The sequence below is a fragment of the Festucalex cinctus genome, chromosome 10, assembly GCF_051991245.1.
Source record: "Festucalex cinctus isolate MCC-2025b chromosome 10, RoL_Fcin_1.0, whole genome shotgun sequence".
NCBI classification, from domain to species: Eukaryota; Metazoa; Chordata; class Actinopteri; order Syngnathiformes; family Syngnathidae; genus Festucalex; species Festucalex cinctus.
Genome location: NC_135420.1, coordinates 7,368,744 through 7,388,847, shown reverse-complemented (window position 1 = coordinate 7,388,847; position 20,104 = coordinate 7,368,744). Strand labels below are relative to the sequence as shown.

The following is a 20,104-nucleotide window of genomic DNA, read 5'->3' as shown; positions in this document are numbered from 1 at the left end:
AGGCTCCCTGCCTAGCATCTCTACAGCGTGCTCACACCATAGGTGCCAGGGACCACACACTTAGCTACTTGCTGGCCGCCTGCCCTCGCTTTACACCAAGGTAACTTGTTTCTGACTCTGGAACTGATTACCCTAAAATCCTGTGTATAGTACGCACCTGTGTATAATACGTCCCCCAAAAATCAACCTTAAAAAGCTGTTTTTTTCTCTGTACCCGTGTATAATATGGTCCCCTGATTTGCTGGCATCATTTATTATACTGGCCAACATTTGTTTTCTCAAGTACCAACTGCCAAGGACATTTTAATGATTTGAGTTATTGTGGGCTGCTGAGTCTGAAAATGACATCCACTTCTCTGAAATGGCTCTAGTTTTTGAAATATGTGTATTTTTGACAATTCATTGATTGATAATTCAGTTGGGGATATCAAAAAGGCTTGTTGTTTATTCTCTAATAAAAGTGAAACAAGCTTGTTGTTTACTGCTAATATTGCTTCAGTTTCTGTTGCTTTTTTCCCCCTGAGATTTTACATAAATCTCTCCCCATACATTTTGATCGATGAATCGAAGTGATGTCAGCTTAAAAAGCACCTTTGAGTTAGAACGTGATCAGCTGTCAGCATCAATGTGTGCAGAGTCATTTTTGTCTATTATACTGCCTTTGAAAAGTAATACGATGGCTTCCGCCGTCTTACTCGCTGCAGGCTAGCTTACAATTAGCGGCTGACGCAGGAGCTGGTGCTGAATGCTGGCAACAGGCACCGTATGTCGGCATAATTAAGTAGGTCTTTTACTGTCCTTAGAGAGTGAACTTAATTTCAGAACAAAGTTGTGCTGTTGACGTCGGTAGCAAAAGTTTGAAAGACACCATGTGATTAGTCAAGTCAGTGGTCACGCCGCAACACGCTGCGCGGGAACAACTTCAAAATAAAAGTATCCAAGGCACTAAGGTCAGTGTATTACTGCATTTGGAAAGATGTTATTTTGAAGTTGGCCTTACCACTGGTTGCATGTTCCGTCATGGATAGCTTGAACAAAAATTGCTACTTTTAGCTAACATGAAATATCGTGTTGTAATTGAAACGTGTGACGGTTTGGGACGAGTGCAGCCATGGTGGTACTCGATAGCCAAAGTCGGGAGTAAAAATGGGCTAAATGTCCACATGTACAGTACTTACTTTATTAAATGACCAAAATAAAGATGTTTCTCAGCGCTATCATGCTTCACGATAAAAGGTAACAGTCCTGTATACATCCGCTCACAAGTCCATGGCAAAAATACACTGAAAGGTCAAACGAATATAAGTGACCCATCACCAGGAATGAATAGAATGGTGGGACGATTTTGAATCATTTTAGATGGGGGAATCCTTCACAGGATTGCCAGTAATTCTGTTTCCATTTATTTCAGTTAGGAGCAGGCTCGCAACAGATTAAATTCCTGAATTTGGGTTCCACTGTATTTTCACAGATGATTCCCGTGATAACGGATGTGAGTTAGAGGTCAGAACGAAAAATGACACGACCCAGATGGCGATAAGGAAGAGGCATGTAATAATACCAACAACTGCATAAACAGACATATTACATATACATCATAAGTGTGAATGAGACGTTATCACACTATAATGATCGGTGAAGGGAATAAGCTCACAACACGCATCCTGTCTGTTCAAACAACACAAAAAAAAACACCAATTTTAATTTAAAACTACAGCAAAAACATTAGAATTGTATATGTTGTTAAATAAGGGAAATAATTGCTGACAGAAGCCAGTATAGAATAATGTGGAGCTTTGCGCAAAGTTAAACAAATGAGGGAGTGAGGGGAAGAGTCAGTCCTGACCAACTAAACTATGTGTAAGTTTTAATACTCGTACTATGCAATATTCATATATTGTCCATGTTTTTGCATGACACTTATGTTACTGTTTACCTGAATGTTGGATATTTTGCACACAGCAGTGGTTTCATGTATTCAATTAATGTACAGTCCTAAATTCGTAACAATATAGTATATGGATTATTCCTTTGTGAAGTGTGAAGAGAATTAAACGAGAAAAAAAAAAACTCTATTTTTGAACCTCTTAATGTTGTCTACTATATTGGACATGCACCAACATGGTCAACCTGCTGACTTTGCAAATGTTACTCACCCTAGAGCCTCTTGCTCCTTGAGGACCGGGCAAACCAGGGGGACCAGGAGGACCCTAGAAAAAAGTGAAAGAGAGAGAGAGAGAGAGAGAGAGAGAGAGAGAGAGAGAGAGAGAGAGAGAGAGAGAGAGAGAGAGAGAGAGAGAGAGAAGAGGGAAGAAAGAAAAGAGGTAGAGTATGTTAATGGCAAGCAATAACATGCAGTTCACTGTCCCAGCCGCCAAAGTGATATGTGCAATATTTATGTAAGAGCCGCCAGGTTCAAAGACGTGAGCCTGTATTCAGCTAAAAGCAATTTTTGTGAAGCTCTCAGCAGTAAGGGTGAAGCAACATTTTGCAGAAGAGATTCAGAGATATCAGATTTTGAAAGTATTTTGTGATCCTTGCCTAATGACACGCTCTGATAAGATCGTGACACATCGTCTCAAAAATCTGACTTCCTTCCAGGCATGTATTATGTCTAGCTAGCAACAAACATTTACACATGTTTAAATGTTTTTTAGATTTAATGTATCTTTGTTGTGAATATTTAGGGTGATTGGCCAATAAAACAAACAAATATTTCCAATGGCATACTGAGTCAATACCGACTGGTGCATACTGCATTCCATACTGAGTAGTGAGTACTACTGAGGTGATACTATGCAATGAGTGTTAGCATTATTCCTTGGTCAGTTCTACTGATGTGACCCAGTGCTCGCTCCTATTAATATTAGTACTTGCTAGGGGTGTGAATTGCCTAGTACCTGACGATTCGATCCGTATCACGATTCATAGGTCACGATTCGATTCCGATTAATCCCGATATGAATTTACAAGTCGATTGTTACGATTTTTTTTACTCAATTTAGAAAATAGCATTCAGTAAACTTGTACATGTACACTGTAAGAATTGAATGAAAATGTATTATTTATTGATCTCAAACTTCAGTGCTATAACTGTGAGCCACTGTACTTAACAAACAGGTTGTAACCTTTTTCATGTTAGAACAGCATTGAAATAAAATAGTAAGGCTTAATATTCCATTAAGATAACATTCTTCCATGCTTAAGGTATGAAAGTTAGACATTTTGTTGAATATTTTTTCATCAAAAATGGATGTTAAAAAAATCGATTCGGTTGCCTATTGAATCGATTCGAGAATTGCGTGCTGTAGTTACGCGATATATTGCCGAATCGATTTTTTTTAACACCCCTAGTACTTGTGATTCGACGAATAACAATTGAATTCCTACGGTGCCTCAAAATAAAATATGGGATACAGGCAATGCAATCTTATTAATATTATGACCAAGAATCCCGTCAGCGCAAACACCACCAATCAGCCAACTTTAATGAAACTAGGTCTCATGAATATTAAATCATTCTCGGAGAAATCCTTTCTAGTTAATGACTTTTTCAGAGACCATAATCTTGATATGATTGGTCGCAAGACTTGATTAAAATCAAATACGTTTTTTGCCGCATTGGGCGCTCCGAATTGTCCCAAGGTGTGTGTGTGAGTGTGGATGGTTGTTTGTCTCTGTGTGCCCTGCGATTGGTTGGCAACCAGTCCAGGGTGTCACCCGCCTACTGCCCAGAGCCAGCTGAGATAGGCGCCAGCAGCCCCCGCGACCCTTGTGAGGAATAAGCGGTCAAGAAAATGGATGGATGGATGGACGTTTTTTGCCGCGAAATGAGGCATCTCCTCCAAACTTTGGGAGTTCACATGCTGTGCGTGATTGTAAGAAGGTTGGGGGTGTCGCTCTAGCTAGAAAATTTGTTCTCAAACTTAGCCCTTGTGGCTCTAACAACACCTTTAACACATTTGAGGTTCTTGTGCAATCTACAGCTTTGTTGCTATTTTATCTTCCTGTTATTTACTGTCGTAACTTGTGGCTAAGTTGGTGATTCACACAGATAATCTATTAAAATATTTTGTCTGGGTGACCTCAACACTCCTATAAATTTCAGATGGTACTTTCAGTTTCACAGAGATAACAAATAAAGTGATCCATAATAATGGTAATACTTTAGATGTGGTACTAACCTGGGATATCACAACCAAAAATGTATTACTTCATAAAATCTGAAGTCTCGCCTCATTGACTAACCACAACCAAAGATATAGCAGCCGTAATGCTCCCTGAGTGTGCGTTTGGCACGCTTGCCAAATGCCAAATTGCCTTTGGCAATTGCTTCCTTTCTTTTTATACTGGTTCAATTCATGATCTCACGAATTATTCATTCTTTACTGTACTTAGCACTAGTAAGACTTAAAACTCATCATAAGAGACTTAGTCTCTTGTTCACAAACCCGAATCTTAAAACACTTTAAAAAGCATGTAGGGAGTGCAAATGGAATGTGACAGAAATAGAGGTCTTCTGTTGGGCATAGGGCTAAACACAAACAAGCTCTCATTTTAGCAAAATCTAATAATTTATCCATAATGACCCATCTTACTAAAAATAACCCTAAAACCCTAACGCTACTTATTTGATACATGAGCAATGCTAACTCAACAGCAGCCTGCTTCTCAAGTACTCTTCTTTTCTTCCCCACATATGTGATTTTTCAGTTTTTCCTTGCCCACTTGTGGGGTTGAGATCAGGGGATGTTGTTTATATTTGTCAACCGTGGGCCTGTGGAGCCCTTTAAGACTCTTTTGTGATTAAGGGCTATATAAATAAACTTGATTTGGCATTTATGGGTAGGCTACACAGCAAAATCGCCAGTGTTAGATTAACACAGTGTTATATCTAACACTAGAAAAGTGTTTAAAGGTGTCCACACCAATGAGTGTAAATCTGTCACTTTTCAAAGTGTTACTTATGCTGCTACTCCATTAGTTCCGCACTGCACACCACATCGCACCCGTCGCTTTTCCATTACAACTGGCGCATGGCGGAAAGGGGGCGTGAACATTTGAATATACTGTATTTTTATGACTTTGGCGAACACCGGCGGGCGCCTTTGCTTCTCTTGCGTAAAAGAAGGAAATGGGCGTGTGCCACGGCGTTGTTTGCGCGTTGCTGTTGGCCAATCAGACGGCAGGTGACATCACGGCCCTGCTCGTCCCCCGACGACCGGCGCAGCAGAACCACTGCAGAAAGGGTTCTAAACAGTGGTTACAACGGAACAACTCGGCCCCGAAAAAGTCCCGTGGAGACACTAACAACCAGGGACAAAAATTGCCGCTTCGGTGTGGAACCGGTTCGGTGGAAAAGCGCCATTAGTAGCTACAATGGAGTCTTACTGCAGTTTCGTTAGTGAACGCCAAATACAACCAGAATATGTTAACCGAGTTAAAATGACAAAGACTGAAAGAATAAACGATAACAATCATTTCTGCACTCGTTTTCATTGATCTGTGTGAAGTTTGCATGTCCTCACTGTGGCCCTTCTCCAGCTCATCAATACATCTTACTTTCACATTGCATGCACCCGCACCGCAGTCAGCTTTGAAAGACTCTAGTTCAGCCCTGTACAGCATCAGCAAGGGAAACCCTATTCCCGGAATAGGAATGAATTAATTATACTTTTATTGCACAATCAAGGGTGAGATCATGGACAGTCATAGAAAACTAATGTTACCGCTCTTGCATGCTAATTATGCTGCAGCTGCGGCATCCTGACTAGATGGACTAATTTTTAAGGATTGTTAGTTTATACTGAAAACACTCATACTATCATGTTTGCTTCAGAATTCATAACTACTAGCTGGGAAATTGTTTCATGTACTGTATTTGTTATTTTAAACTAATGTCACATAAAAAGAAAACAAATGTGTAAGAATAACACAAGATCAAGAGTGCATTTCAAGATTACAGATTTACAGAGAGCAGGGGCAGCCTATGTATACACCACTGAACTCTACAGCCTACTTGGAAGCATGCCTGTCAGGCAGTGAAATACTGCCCCTGAGGAAGGAAACCAACTTTTTTTTTTAGTTTTTTTTTTTAGTTCAAGCACAGAGGTCATGGCAGACAGAGACACTGAACTTCAACTGACCTTGCATTTAAAACAGGTCTGTAAGTAGCCAAAACATACAATCAAAGAACAACAGAAAAAGGCCAAGTGCTTTGGCCAATTAAGCAATATTTTGTACCAATTTCTGACTTTATAGATTAAAAAAAAATCCTGTGCTTTATACAGTAGACAACATTATTCTTATCCTCCAAACCGCTTATATTATAGAGGTCACATTCACATAGAGGTTTTTTTTTGTTTTTTTGTTGTAAGTATGATACCCCTGGCAACCAGGAGATCAATTGTAATGTCCATAACACACTCATTTGAAGTTAACCATGTAATTGGAAATGATAATATCTGGGTCATGTGGCTTTTTGAGCTGTCTAAATACCTCAATGTCCTACAGGAAGTGAGTACTGACGAAGTTTCTTCCAATGACCCATAGGAATGTCACGATAAGTGCAATATCGTGATATTAAAACTGCCACAATATCGTTGTCGGCATATTCACAATATTTAAAAGGAACACATCTGTTAAAAAAGTCAGGTTGATTTCCATTGGTGCACTTTTAGCAGCCTCTAGTGGCTATTTTATTAGTGCAATTTAATTTTCATTAGGGATGTTTTGTCCGTCTATATTTAAAATCTATGCTAATTGTAAGATGAAGGGGAACTTAATTTGCTTGTGAAGCGATCAATGTGTGCTTGCATTAGTGTCACGCCGCCACCAGGCGTGGCGGCTCATGCTTTTATTTTTGTCTCTGTTTCCCGTTTTACTCTGAAATCCTAAACTCTCCTCTCACCCCAGGTCACTTGCCCTTCCTGCCGCTCACTCATTACCGGTCCCCGCCCATGATTATCACCACCTGCCACCAATCAACCCACACAATAAAAGCCACCTGCATTCTCCCCTCCGTTGCCGAAGTGTCACCGTCAGTGCATGGAAGCGTCCACAGTCCTTATGTCCCCGTTCATGTTGCCTAGCGTTGTTGCCTTGTTTTTGTGCCTTTTCCTCCCTTTTGGAGCGCCTTTAGTTACCCCTTTTGCCTTGTGCCCTTTTTGCTCCCTAGCGGAGCGCTTTCTGTTGTCCCCAGTACCTTTTGCCTGTTTTTTCCTCCCTAGTGGAGCGCTTTTTGTTCTCCACTTTTTCCCCTCCCTGTTCTCCTCTCAGTTTGAGAGGAGACCACTGTTGGCCGGAAATAAACCTGCTGCCTTGGTGGCCTACCTTACGCCTGCGTCTGAGTCCTACTTGACCCCGCCTTGTCAGTACACTTCGGCCAGCATGGACCCAGCAGGCACGGTCGAGGCCGCACTGCAGAGCCAGGAGACCCGGCTCAACAACCAGGACCGGATCCAACAGACCATGCTGTCCCGGATGGAGGAATTGACCAGCCAGGTCCACGAGCTGGTAAGCCTTTCACGGCGTCGAGCGCCAGCTCCCACTGGACAGATTCCTCACCCTGAGTTCTCTGTATCGACCACGCCATTCACCGGGGTAGGATTGAGACTGGCCTCCCCAGAACGATACTCCGGTGAACCCGGACGCTGTCAGACTTTCCTCACGGAATGCGACATTCATTATGAACAGTTACCACAGGCATTTCCCACAGCCCGATCCCGAGTGGCCTTCATGGTGTCTCACCTGACGGGTCGGGCCAAAACCTGGGCAACCGCGGAATGGGCCAGGGGTTCCTCGGTCTGCCAAAGCGTACAGGACTTTCAAATCGCTTTGCGCCAAGTGTTTGATCCAGAAAACAATGACCGAGAGAAGGCACGAGCACTGAGCCGACTTCAGCAAGGCAAAGAATCTGTCAGCGACTATGCAGTTCGCTTTCGAACGTTGGCAACAAACAGTGGCTGGAACGACATCGCACTTCACGACCATTTTTTGAAAGGACTCTCACCTGTCATTCAAGAGCTTCTGGTTCCCGTAGATCTCCCCGCGGACTTGGACGCCTTGATTTCCCTCGCCATCCGGACCGATCATCGTCGTCAGGAGCTGGCCAAGATCGGCGGACCGCGAAGGAGGGAGGAACCCACCCCCTGGACGCGGCCACCGGAGGCCAGAAGGCTGCGACCCATCTTTCCTTCCCGACCGGAACCAGGAGAGGTGGACCTCGCCAGTGACGAACCCATGCAACTGGGAAGGGCTCGGCTTTCGCCGGAGGAGAGACAGCGCCGACGCCGAGAGGGCCGTTGCTATTATTGTGGTGGTCTTGGACACTTGGTGGAAGCCTGCACCACGAAGGGCAACCCTCCGGTGAGTTCTCCGTCACCCCGACCAGCCAAGAACCACAGACTCACGCAAATTCAGATAACTCACCACAATGTCACCACAGTTCTGTCAGCCCTTATCGACTCCGGATCCGACGAAAGTCTCATGGACTGGGAGCTCGTAAGGCAAATACGATGCTCCACCGAACCCCTTTCCGCGACCATCCTGGCTAAAGCGCTGAATGGCAAGGAGCTCTTCAAAATCACCCATATTACTGAACCTCTGGAAGTCCGAATCGGACCTCACTTCGAGACTCTCCGTTTCCACGTTTTCCACGCTGCTTCCCCCACTTTGGTGCTGGGACACCCTTGGCTGTGTATACATAGCCCCAGAATCGACTGGAACACTGGAGTTGTTCTGGAGTGGGGAAAGGACTGCAGCTCTCACGGGTTGGAACAACCCGCACTCCGAAACTCCACAGCCCAGGTTCACCAGGTGACTCTCGTCCCACCGGCTCAAGAAGAGTACCCGAACTTGCACACTGTTCCCTCCTGCTACCACCATCTGCGGGAGGTCTTCAGCAAGACCAAAGCCATGACTCTCCCTCCACACCGCCCATATGACTGCCCGATCGATCTGATTCCCGGTTCAACCATTCCCAAGGGGAGACTGTACTCAGTCTCAGGACCCGAACGCCAGGCCATGAACAACTACATTGATGACTCCTTGAAAGCCGGCCTCATCCGACCGTCTTCCTCGCCTGCAGGAGCAGGCTTTTTCTTTGTGAGTAAAAAGGATGGATCCCTACGCCCCTGCATTGATTACAGTCCTTTGAACGACATCATTGTCAAGAACCGGTACCCATTGCCCTTGATGTCCTCTGTGTTCGATCAGCTGCAACAAGCCAAGATCTTCACGAAGCTCGATCTGCGGAACGCCTATCACCTCATTCGGATCCGTGAGGGAGACGAATGGAAGACAGGCTTCAACACTCCTCGGGGACATTATGAATACCTGGTCATGCCATTTGGCCTCACGAATGCTCCCGCCGTCTTCCAGGCCATGATAAACGAAGTACTCAAAGATTTCATCGACCACTTCGTGTACGTCTACCTGGATGATATCCTGATCTACTCTCCTGACCAAGCAAACCATCGAAACCACGTGAACCGAGTCTTGCAACGCCTGCTGGATCACCGGCTTTACGTGAAAGCAGAAAAGAGCCTGTTCCACGTCAACACCATCTCCTTCTTGGGATTCGTCGTGTCACCCGGAAAAGTGGAGATGGAAGCGGTCAAGGTCAGCGCCGTGAGAGATTGGCCCACGCCGGACTCACGAAAGAAGGTGCAACAATTCCTCGGATTCGCCAACTTCTACCGGCGATTTATCAGAAACTTCAGCACCATTGCCGCCCCTCTGCACGCCTTGACCTCCCCACAGGTTCGATTTAGGTGGAACACGGAAGCAGAAAGAGCATTCAAGGACTTAAAGGCTCGTTTCACCAATGCGCCAATCCTCAGAGTCCCTGACCCCAAACGCCAGTTCGTGGTGGAGGTGGACGCCTCGAGTATTGGAATTGGGGCAGTACTGTCTCAGCGTTGTCAGGAGGACGGCAAGACACATCCCTGCGCCTTCCTCTCACGAAAATTATCTAAAGCAGAACGCAACTACTCAGTCGGTGATCGGGAGCTCCTAGCTGTAAAGGTGGCTCTCGAAGAGTGGAGACACTGGTTGGAAGGCGCCGAACTCCCCTTCGTGATCTGGACAGACCACCGAAATCTGGAATACCTACGCCAGGCCAAAAGACTCAACCCTCGACAGGCCAGATGGTCTTTGTTTTTTAACCGCTTCGTTTTCTCTCTGACCTACAGACCCGGCAGTAAGAACGTCAAGGCTGACGCTTTGTCAAGAATTCACGAGTCCGAACCACTGGAAGCCGAGCCTGAGACCATTCTGCCCCGGGACTGCATAGTCGGGGCCATGAGGTGGCAAATTGAGGACGACGTCAAAGAGGCACTACGGAACGTCACTCCCCCCACGTCATGCCCACCACGCCGACTCTTTGTGCCCGAGGAACTGAGGGCCCAGGTAATACACTGGGCCCATACTTCACAATTATTTTGCCATCCTGGAGTCCGCAGGACCATGTATGCTGTCGCCCGGAGATTCTGGTGGCCGGCAATGGAGACCACAATCAAGGACTACGTAGCTGCCTGTCCTACCTGTGCCCGCAACAAGACGTCAAACCAGTCCCGGATGGGTCTACTCCAGCCACTACCAATCCCATCCAGACCATGGGCGGAAATTTCAGTGGATTTTGTGACCGGACTACCACCATCCAATGGTAAAACCACAATCCTCACAGTCGTCGACAGATTCTCTAAGATGGTTCGTTTCATCCCATTAACCAAGCTCCCATCCGCCAAGACCACAGCCGACATCATGATCCACCACATATTCAGGTTTTATGGTTTCCCCTTACACATCGTTTCCGACCGTGGACCACAGTTCGTCTCCCGTTTTTGGACTCAATTTTGTAAAGCCCTAGGTGCCAAAGCTAACCTGACTTCTGGGTACCATCCTGAGGCCAATGGGCAGGCAGAACGGCTGAACCAGCAGCTCGAAACCGGTCTCCGATGCCTCGTCTCCCAGAACCCGACAACCTGGAGCAAGTATCTAGTATGGGTCGAGCTCGCGCACAACTCTTTGCCCACATCTGCCACAGGTCTCACCCCTTTTAAATGCGTCCACGGCTACGATCCGCCATTCTTCGCCGAACTGGAAGAGGAGGCAACGGTCCCCTCGGTCAAGGCCATGATCCGTCGGTGCCACAAGGTCTGGTCGGCGGCCCGGACGGCGCTTCAACGCCAGGGAGACCGGGTGAAGAGGGCCGCCGACCGGAAGAGGAGACCGGCACCAGAATACCGCCCAGGCCAGCGAGTTTGGCTATCAGCCAAACACCTCAGGCTCAAGGTACCATGTCCAAAGTTGGCCCCGCGCTTTGTGGGGCCTTTTCCAGTAACCAAGTCCATAGGACCTGCCGCCGTTCGACTCCGTCTGCCACGATCCCTCAGAGTTCATCCGACATTCCACGTCAGCCAAGTCAAGCCTGTTCATGAAAGCACACTGGTGCCCTCCGAACCCGACCCACCCCCCCCGGAGATGATTGAAGGCGGCCCCGTTTACAAGGTTAGAAAACTTTTGGATGTTCGTAATCGGGGCCGCGGAAGACAATACCTGGTGGACTGGGAGGGATACGGCCCGGAGGAAAGGCAATGGGTCCCCTCCCGGTTCATCGTGGATCCCTCGTTAATTGATGAATTTTATGAAGATCACCCTGACATTCCTGGGCCGTCAAGAGCCGGCCGTTGAGGGGGGGGTACTGTCACGCCGCCACCAGGCGTGGCGGCTCATGCTTTTATTTTTGTCTCTGTTTCCCGTTTTACTCTGAAATCCTAAACTCTCCTCTCACCCCAGGTCACTTGCCCTTCCTGCCGCTCACTCATTACCGGTCCCCGCCCATGATTATCACCACCTGCCACCAATCAACCCACACAATAAAAGCCACCTGCATTCTCCCCTCCGTTGCCGAAGTGTCACCGTCAGTGCATGGAAGCGTCCACAGTCCTTATGTCCCCGTTCATGTTGCCTAGCGTTGTTGCCTTGTTTTTGTGCCTTTTCCTCCCTTTTGGAGCGCCTTTAGTTACCCCTTTTGCCTTGTGCCCTTTTTGCTCCCTAGCGGAGCGCTTTCTGTTGTCCCCAGTACCTTTTGCCTGTTTTTTCCTCCCTAGTGGAGCGCTTTTTGTTCTCCACTTTTTCCCCTCCCTGTTCTCCTCTCAGTTTGAGAGGAGACCACTGTTGGCCGGAAATAAACCTGCTGCCTTGGTGGCCTACCTTACGCCTGCGTCTGAGTCCTACTTGACCCCGCCTTGTCAATTAGCAAGTAAGTGCCTCAATATTGTTATTAGAGATTGTAGGTGGTTTATGCATTGCTGTTATGTACCAAAGCACAATATTGTGCTTTTTTTAGTATGAGCTCTTTTTTTTTTTTTTTTTTACAATACTGTGGTCTTTTTTAAATATCGCCAATGCCCCCACAATATCATGATAATTATCGTATTGTGACCTTCATATCGTGATAATATCATATCATGATGTTTGGATATCGTTACATCCCTAATTACCCCCTCTATATTTCCACATGATAGCAAAATCTTTATCACTTTATATACACTGAACTAAATCAGAGTTCCCAAATTGAGTATATGTTTATAATAATAATAATAATAATAATAATAATAATAATAATAATAATAATAAATATCATCCTCTTATTACTACTCAGATTCTAAAATGGGAAAGTTGGCGCGACAACGGCAAGTTCAGCTATGTCTGTTCTGTAGGCAATATAAAGGAAGCTGACAGGTGAGTCCAAATGTTTCACATTGTTAAGATGAAATATCTGATTCTGTGCGCTCATGGAAACGTTACCAAGGCAGTACCTGAAAACCTGCTCTCTAAAATTATGTTCTGCGTCAAAGTTAAGCTGACAACCAGCTTGATGTAAATCATATGGCTGAATGGAGAGCAACATTTACAGTGTTTCCCTCCATCCTTCAGAAGAGTTATTTTCTCACACATAAAAGTCAAAGCCAAAGAGAAAATGTCAGCCAAGATTTTAGAAAGGGTCCAATATGTTATTTTTACAGTTTGCACATACTGCACACGTGTGTGGAACAGTGGAACAGTGCTTTCAGAGGTCATATTTTGTATGTTTCTTTGCATGCTGGGTGTATGTACAAATGTATTATCGTCTTAAATTATTACTTTTGTTGTATTGTGTTGTGTTGCTTAACGTTCAATGCTTAAACATTTATTTGCTAAATGATTGTCATGGTTAATGCAAGCTTTTCAAACAAAATTACACTAATTATATTTTTTATTTTAATGTTTTGCCCCAAAAAATGTAAAGCACATTCTTCTTCATTCAGATGTACAATATTAATCTATACAATATTAAATCAAGTGGTTTATATTATGTTTGATTCATTTCTGATTTCCTCGAGAAGCCCAGTAAACTGGCTCACATTTGAGTAAAAATGTGAATTTAGTTTGAAATTCCTCATTCCACTTCAAAATAGTAACAAGACAAGTACTTAGTGAAGTCCACTTTAAAGACTTCATGATGCTGCTCTTTATAACAATGGTGTAATAAGTTAACTCTTTGGCCGCCAAAAATGTTTAATGACGTATTCTAAAATCCTAATGAATGCCGCCAAAAACGTTAATTTACGTTTGTTTGTTTTTTTTTCTTTTCTCTCAATGGGAACGTCTTGTGCAGTGCTACGTTGTCACTAAACAAAAAATATTAGTGTCAAAGTCACTGTTGTGCAAAAAAATTTATCTTTTCACAAAAAGCTTGTTTTTCTCTTAATATTTTTGTATTTTCGCTTATGTCACTCAAATGACCTAATTTCAAATGGTGATTACGAAAGAACGGAATAAGGTAGAAACATATTTATTTTTTCCTCATGAAAGAATGGAATCAAATCTTTCATATAGTATCCACCATATTTATGTCGTCAGACTGCACAATAATCTGTTTGCTTTGAAAGATGAGTGAAAATGCTCCAAATCGGCTGGCACAGTTGGGGTTTTTTGGATAACGTTTGGCAGTCAAAGAGTTAAGCACTGTAATATACTGTAATTTTTATTTGTAATGATAATCCTTAACCATGTGGGTCAACTATTTGAAATCTCTCATAAACATTTAAAGCTTGAATGGGCTCAAGTTACTCACCGGAAGGCCTGGATCTCCTTTCGGACCACGTAAGCCGTCTTCATAGTCATACAAGAAGTCTTCCTCTTCATACACATAATCATATCTGTCAGTGTCTCCATCATCATAGCTGCCATCCAGTTGGTGTTGCTCGAAGGAGTCTCCATTATTTTCCTGATGCAAAGTGGTACCACTAGCAATTGGATGAATCTCCAGGTGCTGCAGAGCTTCTTGAGGCCCAACACTTGAGTCGCCGGGGTTGGTTCTGGTCCCGAGTCCATCTTTTGACTGACTTTGCCTCACTGGGGAAATCTGGTCTGGAGCGGCATCAGTGGGCTGCAGGTCCACGGATTTTCTCTTGTTTTGTGGGCTGTTGTCAAATTGATCAGACTCTCTTTTAAATGTCACTTCTTTCGTCGATATGTTTTGGGATGTGGTTGCAGTTAGGGTGAAATCCAGAGCTGATTGCCCACTGTGAGTAGCTGAATTTGTTCTGTCAGAGTGAACGGAGGATATCTCAAGGGTTTCAAAGGCAGAAATGGGGCTCTGGTCTTCTAAATGAGCTTCTGGTATCGGGCTTGAGGTTGAATAAAGTTTGAACACACTGTCAGAGGCCACGTTTTCCTTGGAATTGATCAGCATTTCATGAAAATTCGCCGTTCCAGGAGAGGACATTGTTGCGCCATTAGAAGGGCTATTTTTGGCCTCCGTAGCTAATCCATGATGTGCCAAGGACGATCGGTACGTGTCAGCCAGCCGGCACTGTTTCCTAAGGTAATCGCAATAGTGCGCAGCGGCTTGGGCTGCAGGATATATATCGAGTTGGCAGACTCGACCATTGAACGGCGCAGCTTTGGGGTTCATCCTCCCCAAACTGAAGAGACCATCAGAGTTCCCAAGTATCTGAACCCTTCCCACAGTTTGCTCCAGCTGGTGCACTGCTCCACAATCTGAATAGAAAGACACTGAGCGTGCTTCAACACCAATAGCAAAAGGGTGCTGGCGCCCATCATGCCAATTGTAAGTAAAGTAGATGGCAGCCTTCTCTGCTGTGTAGACTACCACTCTGCGCGGCAGGAGCTGGATGCCAAAACGTAGTCTGTCCCTGCCATCTCTGACACTGAAAATAAAAGCGTTGTTTGCTCGCCAGGAGCTCACACTTACAACAACAGAAAACTCCTCGCCAAACTCCGGAGGAAAAAGTCTGCTCACAGGAGCCTCATAAAGAGAGTTTGAGTCTAGTATTACCCCATGTCCAGAAAATGGGAGATTTACAGGTGAGGGAACAATGGTATATGTGCTTGAAGGTTTGGCAGTTCGTTCGTATGGATTGTCTGTTGTTCTTTGAACTGTGAGCCCAAGTTGATAGAGGATATCCACTCCTGGAAAAACAAAAAAGGAACATATTAAAATGTAGTTGTGTTGCTTTGTTTCAATAGTTCCCAGAAAAGGACCATACAAAAAACATGCACTTGGCACCTGTGGTGGACAATCTTAAATAAAATACTGGAATGTGCTAAAAGTAACTTGTGTGGGGGGGGACTTAGGTAGACTAAAGTATCTGACATCTGCTGTACTAGACTCAAAAGACATTTTCTGATATTACACGTATTCAAGTATTTGAAAGAAAAGTATACAACAAAGAGCGAGTCCTTCGAATTAGTATTATGTTTTAGTTTGTCATTTATTACTTTCCCTGCAGTTTTGCAGATCTACGTGTTGACTAATGAGCGAAGTTAGGCTGCTGGTTGTCTGGTCTCAAGCTGGAGGGAAGGAAGAAGTGAGAGAGAGAGAGAGAGAGAGAGAGAGAGAGAGAGACACACACACACACACATATGAAGCACCCATATAAAGATAAAGACTTCATGATTGCCTCTGTTTAATTTTTATGACCTTTTTCCCTACCAAACCAGTACACGCAGGACTATTCTTCTGCTTTGTGCTCAGATATTACGTGAACCAACAGTTTCTTTGGGTTTTATTTTATCGTAACTACACTAACAAAGATGGTTAGGGAAAGTGTATTTGAGTAATGCATATATATATATATATATATATATATATATATATACATATATATATATATATATATATGTATACATATATATATATATATATATATTCAGATAATTAACGTTTAATAGTCAAATAGACATTGAACACCTGTTTGTTTTTTTCCAGTTACAATTAATATATTTATTTTATAAATGGTTACATCATGGCATAGTAATTAAGGCATATGTCAACTTAAAGGCTTGGGCGTGTGCTGAGCTAAATGTGGAAGTAACAGATGTATGCCCTGCATTTCTTGACTTTAAGGCGAACAAACAAGGTGGAGGTTCAAATGAAAATTCACAAAATTCCAACCATTAGTCTGGTCCATCTCTCACTCCAGACTCAAACATTTTTATGCTGAGCAACATTTAAAGCCCTGTGGGCCGTGAGTCTATTTTTTATTTTTTTTGGTCACCTGAATGATGTAAACAGAACCTGGATTCATCACTGAACATGAACATTTTGTCATTGGTTCCTGTTCCAGCAGACATGTTATCCGGCCCACGCCAGATGTGCTAGTAAATTGACCAAAGTTTGCATGTGCTTTTTGGCAGCCTTCCGTGGCCTCAAGCCTACCTGGCCTAATTTGATTTTGACCACGACCTTGCTTGTTTTGGTCTCGTTTATTCATTTTTTCCTTTCGGACACATCCATCCCAGACTATCCCAGACACTGCTCGCTCACTTCATCTTGAACGTCCGTGTGTAGATTGCGGCTAGTCCCTATCATTTGTAACTAGTGAATCGGTCCCCAGATGCCACCAGCAGGCCCATCCCGCCAGGCGAGCAGCCAAGGGAAGCGCATTTCTTCTATTTAACCAGTAACATCTTCGCTGACCTCGGATCAGCTTTCACACACGTTGTGGCTTCCAGAAGAGTAGATCGGTTTGCATTCGGCCCATTGCTTTCAAGCAATTTTGCCTCGATTCTGGTCAGCTCATCCACCACTGTTGCTACTTGTAGTTGTTGATAGACTCCTGAGCGCTACCAAGACCAGCTCACCCAGCAGAGCGGCCCACGCCAGCCGCACTCCAGGCTGTTAGCATTAAACTCGAGAAATGTAAGGCATACAGTACAGTACAGTACAGTCTTTGTTACTTCGGCATTTAGCCCTGCAAATGTCCAAGCTTCAATTTGATATATGGATGCTACCATTCATGAAAGACATATATTATTTGTAAGTTGTAACTGAAGAACTAAGTGATCAATGACAAACCAACCGATAAACAATACAATAAAAAAAAAAAAAAACTGCAGGAGTGACACTTTTTGGTGTAATGACCGTATTTAGGACAATAGCGCTTCTGATCCTGATTAAGAACAGAAACATATTAGGCTACATAAGATTACATCAAAAAATTCAAACCACAAACCAACGAGACTGCCAAGTGCAGTAATGTGACAAATTCAACATTCTACTATATTTTGGGTTCTGTGTATTGTAGTCTGCCCTGCGATTGGTTGGCAACCAGTCCAGGGTGTCCCCCGCCTACTGCCCAGAGCCAGCTGAGATAGGCGCCAGCACCCCACGCGACCCTTGTGAGGAATAAGCGGTCAAGAAAATGGATGGATGGATGTATTGTAGTCATGTAAAAAAAAAAATACAAATAATAAATAAATAAATAAATAAAACATAAATAAATAAATAAATAAACACACTACATAATGTAGTCATAGGACTTTTTTTTTTTTTTTTTATCTGGTTTCCCCATAATGTTGGCAATCTTGACCATTTACTTTTACACTTCATTTGTTCCAGAAAGCAGCTGTGGCCCAGATGACCGAGGGGGACAAGAGAAGAATGAGGCCAAACTAGCTTACAGGATACCAATCTTGACAGCCTTCTTCAATCATACAGAGAGCATGATATTCTTGAAAACACTTTTCAAAATCATTACATAATGGTAGTTCAGGTTTTTGGTCAGAGTAATATATGAATATATATTATGGGATGTGTCAACTTGATAATATTGATCATTTGCACTTATGTCATGTGATCACAGACTTCACCAGTGTGAAGTGAATGAATGTTGAATTGAAGTTGATGGAACACGGCGCGACTTAGGCCTGCTTCACACGGCAAGATTTTAAAATTGTCGTCCAATTTACAATCTTTGACAGACACCACACGTGAAGAGAAAAATCCCGGGAGTTACAGTTTTGAACCTACCGTGTGTGGTGTGCAGCCACACCGCACAATCACACATCACACACGAGCCGACCTCATTCAAGAAGGTGACGGGAAGTCTCGCAAAACCTCTCGAGATTAAACGTGACTTCTAAGTCAACATGAATCAATCCTGGTTTTCAGCCGAAAAAGTGGCATAATAAGAAAGGGTGTTGTTTAAAGGAGTGTAAATGGGCACTGGCGAGACATTGCTTGCCCTCGGCTCGGTGCTGGCGGCGCGGGTTGGTGTCCCACCCGGAGACCGCGTTTATTTGTGGAGAATGTGTGTGCGTGTATAAAAAAAAAACAAATAATTAATTAAAACAAAACATAAAAAGAGTGTAATAGCACGAGCAGACTTTCTGCTGCGTCATGACTGCTTTGATTTTGGATTCACCACCGGCTTCCTCGCTGGCTGTTTTCTGATTGGCTGCATGTCACCGTCAACCAGCTGCGCGCATGGTTCGTCCTCGAGGAACACCACACACGGAGCGAAGTCGGGCCAAAAAAATCCAACATGTTGGATATACCCGATTTCAAGTCGGAGGTCCTTCCGAGCGCTGATATCGGGAGGCGCCGTGTGTGTTGATACCAACCAGGATTATCTGTTAAGATTAGCGCTTGCGTCTCGGTGCGTGCTTACGATTGTCGGGAGGGGACTAAAACCAGGACAATTCTCCTGCCGTGTGAACCTGGATTTAGGGACTGTTATTATGCTACGTAAGTTGATAATTATTGCCCGTCTAGCCAAGGCATCTACTAGTTCGACTGCAGTTCTCCTGCCGGTAGAAGTGGCAAATTTAGTCAGGGTTCATAGAGTGCAAATATTTGGACAGTCAAACGCTTAATCCATCCATCCATTTTCTTGGCCGCTTATTCCTCGCAAGGGTCGCGGGGGGTGCTGGCGCCTATCTCAGATGGCTCTGGGCAGTAGGCGGAGGACACACTGAACTGGTTGCCAGCCAATCGAGGGCACACAGAGACGAACAACCATCCACACTCACAAGCATACCTAGGGACAATTCGGAGCGTCCAATTAACCTGCCATGCATGTCTTTGGAAGGTGGGAGAAGACCGGAGTACCCGGAGAAGACCCATGCGGGCACGGGGAGAACATGCAAACTCCACCCAGTAAGGGTGGAGCCTGAACTCGAACCCGAGTCCCCAGAACTGGGAGGCGGACATGCTAACCAGTCATCTACCGTGCTGCCCTAACGCTTAATGTGCGTGTAAAAAAGCTTAATGCCGCCTAAGGTTAAAAAAAAACTGAGCAATCGCCACCAAAATTCACATGCACATCTCCACTTATTGGCAGTTCCATAGAATCATACTTTGCGCACTTCGATTTTCAGCTTGAACTGCAGAGTCTATTTCTACTTTCGCAATATTTAAGGCAGTGGAAGTGCCTAAGGAAATGAGGAGAGTCGCTTAGATTGACCAGGAAACAATACAGATGTGTTAACTCCCACGACGATGCAATTGCCCCTTTCTACCTGCGCCGGTCTCCAAAAATACCCAAAAAGTAAAAGAAAAGACAACTCCGCCCATGCGCAAAGTTAGACGGCATTGTGCACTAGACTTGTGCTGGACATGAAAACAGGGCCCGTCATGTTTGCAATAGAGAAAAAACAAATGAAGAAATTGGAACTTGTTCCATTGCTTTTCAAAAGGAAGTATTATTCATTTGTTAAGGCCTGTCCCAAAACATGTTCACACTCATTTGAGAGTAGATCACACATGGAAAAGTTTGTTGAGGATTATGCTTGACTGGGTACATTGTTC

The 20,104-nt window shown here is 44.3% G+C and overlaps 1 protein-coding gene across 2 annotated transcripts in view; it reads right to left on the bottom strand.

Moving 5' to 3' along the window:
* The window catches only part of col24a1 (collagen type XXIV alpha 1), a 144,052-nt gene that overhangs the window by 102,306 nt on the left and 21,642 nt on the right, over nucleotides 1-20,104 (bottom strand). For both annotated transcript variants that reach the window (XM_077533926.1, XM_077533928.1), the window contains exons 3-4: nucleotides 14,123-15,483; nucleotides 2,157-2,210 (exon numbers count right to left, since the gene is read on the bottom strand). In XM_077533926.1, coding sequence (XP_077390052.1) covers nucleotides 2,157-2,210; nucleotides 14,123-15,483 — 1,415 coding nt within the window. The remainder of the gene's footprint in view (nucleotides 1-2,156; nucleotides 2,211-14,122; nucleotides 15,484-20,104) is intronic.